General features: G+C 44.2%; 1 protein-coding gene across 1 annotated transcript in view; it reads right to left on the bottom strand.

The window, feature by feature from the left end:
* EMC1 (ER membrane protein complex subunit 1) overlaps positions 1-10459 on the bottom strand; it is a 12084-nt gene that overhangs the window by 974 nt on the left and 651 nt on the right. The window contains exons 2-23 of the mRNA XM_035901867.1: positions 10255-10429; positions 9914-9979; positions 9653-9746; positions 9056-9184; positions 8785-8911; positions 8271-8420; positions 7734-7901; positions 7063-7134; positions 6539-6598; positions 6027-6149; positions 5701-5797; positions 5206-5322; positions 4070-4269; positions 3674-3823; positions 2915-3076; positions 2562-2681; positions 2207-2344; positions 1663-1836; positions 1303-1513; positions 1002-1086; positions 385-514; positions 1-159 (exon numbers count right to left, since the gene is read on the bottom strand). Of these exons, the coding sequence (XP_035757760.1) occupies positions 1-159; positions 385-514; positions 1002-1086; positions 1303-1513; positions 1663-1836; positions 2207-2344; positions 2562-2681; positions 2915-3076; positions 3674-3823; positions 4070-4269; positions 5206-5322; positions 5701-5797; positions 6027-6149; positions 6539-6598; positions 7063-7134; positions 7734-7901; positions 8271-8420; positions 8785-8911; positions 9056-9184; positions 9653-9746; positions 9914-9979; positions 10255-10429 (2907 nt within the window). The remainder of the gene's footprint in view (positions 160-384; positions 515-1001; positions 1087-1302; positions 1514-1662; positions 1837-2206; positions 2345-2561; positions 2682-2914; positions 3077-3673; positions 3824-4069; positions 4270-5205; positions 5323-5700; positions 5798-6026; positions 6150-6538; positions 6599-7062; positions 7135-7733; positions 7902-8270; positions 8421-8784; positions 8912-9055; positions 9185-9652; positions 9747-9913; positions 9980-10254; positions 10430-10459) is intronic.

Here is a 10459-nt window from a genome sequence, read left to right as displayed (position 1 = left end):
CAGCTTCACCTGAGCAAGTCTCTTTGTGATCATAGTAGCAAAAACCAGCCCAAAGAGGACGCTGCTTATCAGCACGTAGTCGTAGTCATCTTTCAGGACATCAAACTGCTTCGATGGGTACACTCGGGTCTGGTAGATGTCCAGGCCATACGCGACAACCTAAAGAGATGAGATCATGAGTTGGTATGGCTGCTTCCAGCAGAAAAGCAGATACATCAAAAACGATTAACTCTGACCTATAGTTCTGATCAAAGGAAGAAATGTTTAAGCAGCGAGCAGCCGCATAATCGGAAGTTACAGATCTCCCTGCCACAGGCTATGGGATCACACCGCTCTGCCCACAAACTCCACAGCCCTACGGCAAAGCTTCCGCCCTGGACTCACCAAACACGTAGACTCTAGGCCAGAGGGGGCTGTATAAATCCCTCTCATTCGGGATATAGTTTGATTGTAGTTGATAAACCTCTCGGCATGGATCTGCACGTCAGGGGAGTATGGAATCAGGTTCTCTTCTCTGAAAGGCAATTAAAAGAGAAATCAAAACCCAATCAAACGGCACACGAAGGACATTGTCTGCATTTCCTAGTCTGATCATCACAAGCTGACCTAAACTGGCAAATTTAGTGGCTTTTCCCAGCATAGATTCATTTTTGCTGCAAGATGAAAATCAAACATGCCAGCTGGGTCAGACTACACCTTCCTTTTAGGCTTCAAAAGTTTTAAAAGCATCATTCTAAAAACTTTAGACGGTGACTCTGACTGCTACTTCTTAAGAGTGCAGACAACAGGCTGGTTTTGCTAACGATAAGACCTGCTGCATTGCAAACAAATGTATTCCACTGTCACGGACCGGGAACAAAGCAACCTCACCTAATTTCATGCAAGAATTGCCGTGAATTTGTCCAGGATGAGTTGTTCTACTTCACATTATCGTATTAAACACAAAATCCCTCCCCTCCTCCAAGCTGCCCAGGAACAGCAGCTATCGCACTTTTCCTTACCTGCTTTGCTCCGTAGGGATCTCTGGGCGGCGAGGATCCAGCAGAGCCTTTGGAAGGGAGAGGATGGCCCCAGAAGGAAGCCCAACTGCACATTAAAATAAATGCATCTTAAAAATGGCTGTTTCTGGCAGCATTTTCTAACAGCTAACATAAATGCTCTCTTGGTGCTTATCCTTGCACATGCCGGGCAGCCCACAGGCAGGATTTTTGGCAGCACACTGCATTTTGCTTGGTTTTCAGTGCGAAACCTGGCTCATGCAGGTAGCATAAACGTGTTCAGAACAGAGCAGCATGTACTTACTGAGCAAGTGACGGCTGGTGATGCCTCGCTCAGTGATGGTGGCCTCCATGGCACTGATAGAAGATGGGAAGATGTAAGATTGCTGGAGAACCTGAGGTAAAATTGGGCGGTCAAGGGAGCTGAAGGCTGTGGCGTTGTATTGCTCCGTCCCCTCGTACAGCTCCAGCACAGTGAACTCGTTCCGACGTGCCTTTGTGTTCCAGTACTGGTACTGAAACGAGAGGAGATTTTTAGGAATACGGGGCAAGCAGCGTCAATAATACAGAAGTAGCAGAAAATCACAGAGAATCTCCATGCAGGTTCAGCAACCTTCCCTACGTCCCAAACATAAAGAACAAGAAGGTAAGAATAACGTCTCACCACCACCCAGTTCTCTGAATGAACGATGTGGACAGGTCCCTTGGCTTTCTTCTGTACCGATGAGTGGATGATCCTGCCTGTAACTCCATCAATCAGATATATTCCAATGAAAGTGCGCTCCTGATGCGTATCTGCACTCTCTGTCACCACAGCAAGCAGGTTTGGATTCAAGGACTAGAGCAAAAGGAAAAACAACTGAGATGCTGACATTAGTGCCACAGGCGCCGTGCTTGTTTGCATTTCATCTGGGACTAGACATAAAATAAATGAAGTATTTTACTAGTGCAAATCACCTGAAGAAATCGAGTAGCTATTTCCCCATCATCAGATGTTTGACTGACTTAATTGCTGCATGAAAACATTCTATAGAAGAAATCTCCACCAAAATCAGCATCTCCCGCAGAGGGTTACAGACACTGATGCATATATAGAAAAAATGGCACCACGGGGCAGTTAATCTCAACGTAGTGCCTAGAAACAGTGCAGAGATTCTTCCCGTTGGATAACGTGTCAACAAGAATTCAACAAAAAGTTCCAAGGGCACCTTATAGAGAACACTGCGGTCTCCCATCACACGGCCCTGGGAGTGCACGTGCTCATTGGACCGCTTCCCTTTCACGGTCACTATCCTCTGTACTTCGGTGGGTATGATCACCTCCCAACTCTTCTCCGTTGTCAGGTCCTGCAAGAAAAAAGCATGAGGTAAGAGGTTTTATCTTGTCCTCAAAAGACACAATCTGCTGGGAGCTTTCTCTGCTTTTGAATTTTAAAAGTTTCTTAGGCACGTTTTGAGGCTGAACTGTTTCTATTCTGAGTAAAACCCCGTAAATCAAATGAAGAGATCTACAGAGGACATTTAGGAAAGCGACATCACTTAGACTGTAATGAGTCTTCCATACCTTTTTCAGCCTGAATCCAGAGAGTTTTCCCTGCTCAGCATCAACTAGGTAAAAAAAGATAGAATGGGCTATTTCTTCTAACTGGCGAAGGACATTTTTAGTTGCTGGGAACGCTGTAACCTGGAAGAGAAGAATTGAAACACAGGTTAAAAACCAACTGGCACACAAAAGAAAAACAACACAGAAAGATTCTTCCAAACATCTTTGCCAGGATGAGGTCTGTCTTACCAGAATAACCTCATAGTTTTGTGTGAAATGTGACTCAATGGCATTTTTTTTTTATCTTGCTCCAAAAGGGAGGGGAATAATTAACCAGAAGATGAAGAAAATTGCCTCCAGGCAAAGCAATTTACCTTGTACTCATCATCGATCAAGAGTAGTACTTTGGCATAGTCTTGATCCATAATAGGCAGAAGCAAAGTCTGAAGAATTGGATGCTTCAGAACAGGAGGAGCTACTTGACTTTTCTTCCCAAAGATGGGGTTAAAGACGTACAGAAAGCTCATTTTGGTTTCCTAAAAAAACAAACGAGACACAGAACTTTTTCTAAGGCGGGCAGAAGAGCTGGTTTTCTACCTGTTACCTGCTGATGTCAACTCTTCATACCCTGGATTCAGCTAGTCCATCCTCAAAATATTCTCTTGGGACGCGTGTATACTCGTATTCCACATTTCTCTGTCAAAACCCTACCGTGGCATAACACGGTGTTGAAGGTTTTAACTAAATCCTATCTGCCACGTGCCAAAGCAGTCTCAACACATAATGTCTCCTCCTCCCTCAGCTATGGAGCACAAAACATCCTGCAGCTAGCTAAAGGTCAGCCATTGTCGCAGAGCTAACGGAGACCACACATGACTTATCTCACACGACCAAAGAAACTGGATGAAATTATTTCTTTTGTTTCAATAAAAGGCTTCAAAATGAGCATCCTTAAATGTTTTAGGATTGTGTGTTTTGCTTCCCGCCAGCTCTACCTCTCCTCCTGTCCTCACATCAGTGATAACCATATGATACCCAAAAAGATATTTTCTTCCACCCTTTGAAAGGTGGAAATAGAAAATAACTCTCCATGCTAAGCAAGTTCAATGGAGAGACAGAGGAAAGGGACTCACCTTGTCCTTAACAAGCAAGGTGCACTGTGGAGGGTGTGGGAAATGGGCGGTTGTTCTTTGTACCATCAGCTTAAAGGAGGAGCCCAATCTCACATTCCTGAGATACTGCTTCCACAGGATGGTGCCAGAACTGCTTTCAATACCAAAAAGCTGAGCAGAGAGACACAGAAAAGCCGAAGTTTAGAACATCACATCTCTCACATTCGAGCACTGCATCTTTCTTTGGGATATGACAAAGATAGAAGAGTCTTAGCCCCTCTCCAAAGCTACCACAAAACATTCTGCACACGTTCTCGTTACATTCTGCCCAAAGCCTGACTAAGAACTGGGATGGGAATTCAGAGCTGAGACTTTTTGCTACAGTCTAGAAACAGGTTCCTACCCTGGCTTCCTCACCTTTCCCGAAGCAGTGACCATCACCATCATTTTCTGGAGGTTGAATTCATCTCTGGCCAAATTGTCAATGTTAATCTCATTTTTAATCTGGCTCCGGGGTTTCCTGGCATCATAGAACATCTTCCAAAGATGGGCGGTCCAGGCTTGCAGCAGGATAAGTTGGGAGGACAGCCGCTTCAGAAACATTCCCAGCAAACCATCTGCAAATAGACGAACAGTGATAACGAGGGAAAAAAAAATTACGTCCCACTCCACGATTGAAATTACAGTCTCAGCAAGCAGAAGAAATGCTGCCATGCGTGAACCTGTGATAATTCTTTGCCTCTGCCTCCCATTCCAGAATAGCAGTTATAGTTATCATTTCTGTGATAGACTCTGGCATTCACCAACCTTTTCCCACTTCACAGTGGTATAGCTCATTCTGAAACATGCTCTCATCAACTGAAAGCAAACCTTCTTGCAGAGTACATAATCTCTTCCTTTGCATTCCTTCCTTCTCACTGGTGCGCTCACAGCAAGTGCCCACCTAAAGCTTACCCACCTATAAGGTCTCTATCTCCCCCTGCACCATTACTCAGAGCTACAGAAGCCCCTGAAGTAAAAAAAGACTTAATTCTGCCCAATCAGGGTTTATATTTACCTTATTTTAGCTTATTTAGATATTTAGCAAAATATCAGACTTCAACTATATTTCACCACGGAGGAAAGCAAGCAGAGAAGAGATCAAGTTCCACTAGGAAGCATTACTCGGAAACGTTAGAAAACACTGCATGCAGTTGGAGGTTACCTTGAATGGCTGCATCCAGGACAGCATGAAAAAACAAAACAAAGCAAAAACAAAAGCTACTGCAAATGAGTCTTCCAGAAAGAGTCAACGGCAAATGTTTAGGAGACATGACCAAAACCTCTCCTACTGCTCCTGACTGTTCTTTGAATATAACAATGTAATATGCTCATGCCATCTGCATTTGGCATTGGACTTCAAAAGTTTAGACAGAAATGGGTTTGTTTCTGCTCACTTTAATTGCCATCAGCAGAAATTTGAATCCTAACTCTCAGAAGAAAAAGAAAACTATACATTTGTTCAGGAAGAAAAACAAACTCACAAAGGTAATTCCATTAAATCTATGGCTTACCTGCTTTCTTTCCGAATTCTCCCTCCAACTCAGCCTGTGCACCTGTCAGAGGTAGATCCACCATCTCCAAGCTTACCACTTCTGCTAATGACTCCTCTCTACTCCATACGACTTTTCCTGGAAAGAAATAAGAGTAGAACGTTGGTAAATTGATGTCTCTGAGATGGACTCTGAACCCTTTCTGCAGATTAACACTTTTGTCACGGGGCCCTTCTCTGAAGAAACTCTGAGGAAGATCTACAACAGGACTTAGACTCAATTCCTACCAAGAGTTTAGAAATCTGCAGAAAACTCATGAAAATCAAAGGCTCTGTCTGCACAAAGAACACTGCAGTGCTGTTTTCTCAGATTAAATGTTTTGTGAGGGTGAAAGAGCCTCCAGTATTCAAAGAAAGCAATGACAAAAACATAATCGTTTGGGACTTGAGAGTTTTGTCCTACAGTGACAAGGTGTGCACTGTTAGAAATGGAGTAGGTTAGCTGTTTGCCAGTTACCAGGCTGCTGGAGGAACATTAGCATGTGGTCTTCTGTTTGCACCAAGGCTCGATAGCCCACAGAATCATCCTTCTTCAGGAAAACTTGGATGTAGAGCTGGAAAACAGAGCAAGCGAAACAGTGAGGTTAATGATCACATTATCTCCTCAGACAGAACTCTTGGGTGAAACAAGAGCAAACAGTGCGATTGCATGCAGTAATCCGGTGTGTCTGCAGAATGCTTTTCACCTTGCCTGAAGGGTTCTAGCAATCCTGCCAAATCAGGGTACGGAGGGCACTGCAAGTCTGATAAACCACAGGACTGAAATGATCTCTCCCCACTCACCTGCTGTGGCTTGGCACCGCTCTGCTCCAGGTTGAAGGTAATTGTGGTATCCAACAATCTTTGTCCAGTTTCTACCAGGTAAAGATTAATGTTGTAGGTTTGATTGGAACAGGTTAAGGATTCCTGCAACAAGAGGCAGAAAACAGCTGAGTTAAACACATGTAGAATTACAGAATCACAGAATGTTTGGGGTTGGAAGGGACCCCTACATCTAGTCCAACCCCCCTGCAGTGAGCAGGGACACCGCTAACTAGATCAGGTTGCACAGACCCCCATCCAACCTGGTCTAGAATGTTTCCATGCATGTTTACATGCCACACCAAATTCTGCAGAAGGATTTCTGATCGAGTAAGACCTTCAAGATATTTTTATATTATTTATATGGAGCTACTGCAAAACATCAGTCTCCAGAAATACAGTATAACACCTTTTTCATTCTGTTCCCTCGTGCAAAAGAAGAAAATGGACTGTCAGGAACTTCTGCTGTTCTTGGGAAAAAGCACACTTTATACCTGCTTCTGGGAATCCTCCAGAGTACCTCCAGCATGAAGGCCATCAGAACTTCCAGGTTTCTGAAACAAGGATGAACATAGTTCAGACCCCAATAAAAGCATAAAAAAAACCAAACCCAAAAACAAACAGGTTTTGAGTCCCTGATAAGCCTCAGCTTGACGCTAAAAACAGGCAGGAAACAGTTCTATTCTATTTCTGATAAAAATGAAACCTTGCTAAGTTTGGTATCCCTAAGAACTGAAGTCTTCTATAGATCAGTAAAGTTGATTCCTACGTTACGTGCCCTTACACACAGCTGCACACAGGACAGCATGCTTCATCCAGCCAGAGATAACCTTAGCTGGATGTAACCAAGATCTGCTTGCATTACCATGGTCTTCGTATGTCTGAGAAGCTAATTAAATCTTTCTTTTCCTCAAGTTACCACCCATCCCTGGGCCTGAGAAGGAAAATGCTTGTGGAACCCACCCTCAGTGTACGCTAGAGTCGTGCTGGTTACCTAGTACAGGCAAATTGTACTAACCAGCTCACTCCTGCAGGTCAGGACAGCAGCCACAGTTTTCTCCCCAGTTGTTGCAAAACTCACCAGAGCTGCCTGAAAAGGAAAAAAATAGAAGGAAATCATAAAATGAAGAAGAAAATCCCCAAATGCCACCAAAACCTACCTGTGTAGCAAATGAGGCCATACCGGAATTAAAACCAGATGATATTTCACAGCCAAATTTTAAATTTCATTGTTTCACCAAACAAAAAAAAAATAATTCTCTCTTATAAAACTGAAAATAGTTCTCAAAGATGGAAACGGTTGACCTGCCACAGGTTTTTAGGCCATGATATCCAGTGTTACTGAGCTTTTTGCTTTTCAAAACCTCTCAACTGGCCTAACAAAAGCACTGCTGCACCACTGACCACTTAGACACATGCATCTCTTTATCTACCTCAAAACCAGGAAACTACCCTGACACTGACAGCTGTCGGCAACAAAGCATTCCTACACTGATGTCTGGAATATTTCAGCAGCCAGTATAAATTAAATCAAATTATTAATGGTTTTCAAGTCTTGCAGCCAAGAGCACAACTGAAATGAGAAGCTCAGCAGTTTGTTCAGAATGCTTAGCACAAGGGTATTTGTTCATTTTAAAGAATTTGAAGCTGTACTTGGCTCTCTCGCTTGAGTACATTTATCTTGGTTACCTGCTGGAAATCCCGAAGGTGGCTGAGCAGCCCGTGTTTGTACTGCAGCAAAGAGAAGTGGCTTGGAGACAGCTGCAGGAAGAACTGAGTCCGCGAAGCACTGATTACATTGGGCTGAGTGGCCAATATCCTGGGCTGGAAGTCATCAGCAAACTCCAGGTCAAGTGACTGTGAAAAGGAGAAAAACATACGTGTTCGTGAGAGCTTTTTCTTCACTGAAACAAATCCCTTCCTTCTATTAGCAGTAACATAAGCTTTATGAAGAAGTTCCTCATGTCAGAGTAAATGTACAGCAGAAGCAAGGAGAACTAGGCTCCCAATGGAGCAAACTGTGAAGACATCAATCCAAAAGGAATGATTAGACAGACACAATATATAGTTTTCTCTCCCTTCCCTCAATTTATGGGCCATGCTTCTTCGCACACCTCCTCAGTCATGCTGTAGTTTACCAACAGAACCCCCATGCTGCAAAACTGATTCAGGCACCAAACCAGTTGGACAACGAATTATATACACAGCTCTTTCAGCACTTCTCACCTGCAGTGGGATCTGCTTCATCTCCTGCTCTGTCTCCAAGGAGCAAACATAGAGCGAATGCATGTCCATGTCCACACACACCAGCACTGCCTCCCCCACCACGCTGCACACGCCATTTAAGCTCTTCAGCCACGGGGCTGCTACTCTGATCTGCCAAGCGAGACATACACAAAGAGGTGAAGTTGTCAACAGAACAACATCTTCAAAGAACCAACTTGAACACAACCAAAAATTTAAGTCAGAATTATTTTTACCCATGACCCTGGGAGAAACTATATATCAGCCTGAGATTTCCAGGATGGTCTTGATTAACAGCTGCAAGCCTTATTAAGTTTTGCTTTCAGGGCATTCAGCAGTACAATCCATTTATTGGGTGGCAGATAATGCCACAGTGAAAAGGAAATTTATCTGTACTATAACAAGAATTAATTGCTCTGCACACCACAGCCCACCTAGTTAGAAGTACATTTGTGAACATCAAATTCAGTATTTCGGATCCATAATCGAGCACTACCTGTTTTGTAATTTCTCCATCTTCTACACTGAATGTTAAAATGTTCAAGTGGCTCTGGGGAACGATTCCAAGCACCTGGATCACTCCGGTCCCACGGGAATACAACAACTGGTACTGAGTACTCTCACTGCAAGAGAAGCAGCAACCATGAAGCATCGGCTTCTCACATTACTGTTTCCAGATGTTTTCAAAAGCATAAGGCATCCTTTCCTCTCCAAGGCAACAGCCTCCCTGTCAGAAGTTTACTCTACTACTTAAAATACATTCTTACCTTTCTGGTAAGTGTTCTACCCATTTCTGGTGCCCGTTGGAAAGGTAGTGAAGAGAGATGGCTGCCTTCTTGAGCACAGCCACGTATTTCACCACATCCTGTAGCCCCACCAAACGAGCCACCTGGAAACTAAGCAGAGGTCAGAGACAGTAAGTTACAAAGTTAATTTCTTTTAGGGAAAAAAAAAAAACCAAACCCCTCCGAAGACCTTCTTCAAACATTTAATATTGATCTTAAAGTATAATTTATAGCCCACTTTATCTATCCTTGCTGATCTCAACAGAGAGCATTAGGCTGGAATCCAAACACCCAAAACCAGACGCAGGTTGAACATTAGGTATATTTAAAGAGCAAATCCATCTGTGAAATAAAATTGTATCTCTTCCTCTTACTAGTTTGCTAAGAAATAGATACTGTGATAGATTTAGCTGCAAGGTTCAGGCATTCCTTAGGAACTGAGCTAAATGTTATTTCAGAAACCTTACGTCTAGCTGATTTTTCCCTATAATGCAAGCCCAAACAAGGTGACCATCCCCTTTCTTCCTTCCTCGACCAGCACTGCAAAGGGAAGGAAACAGTGCAAAGAGGAAAGCCTACCTGCCAGTGTCCAGGGACGTCTCCCAGTTCAATCCCCCAATGTTGGTCTCCCAGGAACGCAGAATGCGCCCAGCATTGGACACAGTGATGGCATCTACCCAGGAAATTAAGAAAAGGAGATGAACACAGAACTTGCATCCCACTGCAGATCAACAAAGCAACAAGTTCTGGCAAGTTCAACTCGTGGTCTAATGTGTGGTTGAGATCCCACGTACAAGGCCAACTGCTGGCCCCAGCACACCGTCTGCATGTTCTCCTTACCCTGCCCGTGGATCAGCATTGCATCTATTGCTCCTTCGGGGGTTCCCTTGTCTACATGGCGCCACACTGGAAGAAACAGAGTTAAATGAGAACAAGATTTGCTCCCCCAAGGGCCTTCAGTTTAATTTTTAAACCTAGGCTCTTTATGGCAATATGTTTATGCAGAGGACAGTCTGCCTGCCCTAAGCAACAGCTTTTAACTACCGGCTGAATCCTCTCAGTCTGACAAAACGATATCACCAGCATTCATTTATCAGTATGAAAACGTAGTGTGACTTGACTGACATGTTAGCCCCAGCATAACAGGCTTATTCCCCACAACAAACCCCCGCCTCACTCACGGATTTCGCCACTCCTGGAATTCAGAGCGGCCACGACGTTCTTCTCAGTGGCCACGATGAGTTTCTTCGAGCCCTGCGAGGCCTCCAAAGACGCGAACTTAAGCTTCCCCACGTACTGCTGCCTCCTGGGAGGAGAAACGGGAGGGTGGGTGAGGCGGGGCAATGGGGCGCCCCGCTGAGGGGACGGGAGGGGAAGGCCCGACCG

The sequence above is a fragment of the Egretta garzetta genome, unplaced genomic scaffold (assembly GCF_000687185.1).
Source record: "Egretta garzetta isolate BGI_Z169 unplaced genomic scaffold, ASM68718v1 scaffold69, whole genome shotgun sequence".
Taxonomy (NCBI): domain Eukaryota; kingdom Metazoa; phylum Chordata; class Aves; order Pelecaniformes; family Ardeidae; genus Egretta; species Egretta garzetta.
This window is presented reverse-complemented; position numbering and strand designations above follow the sequence as displayed.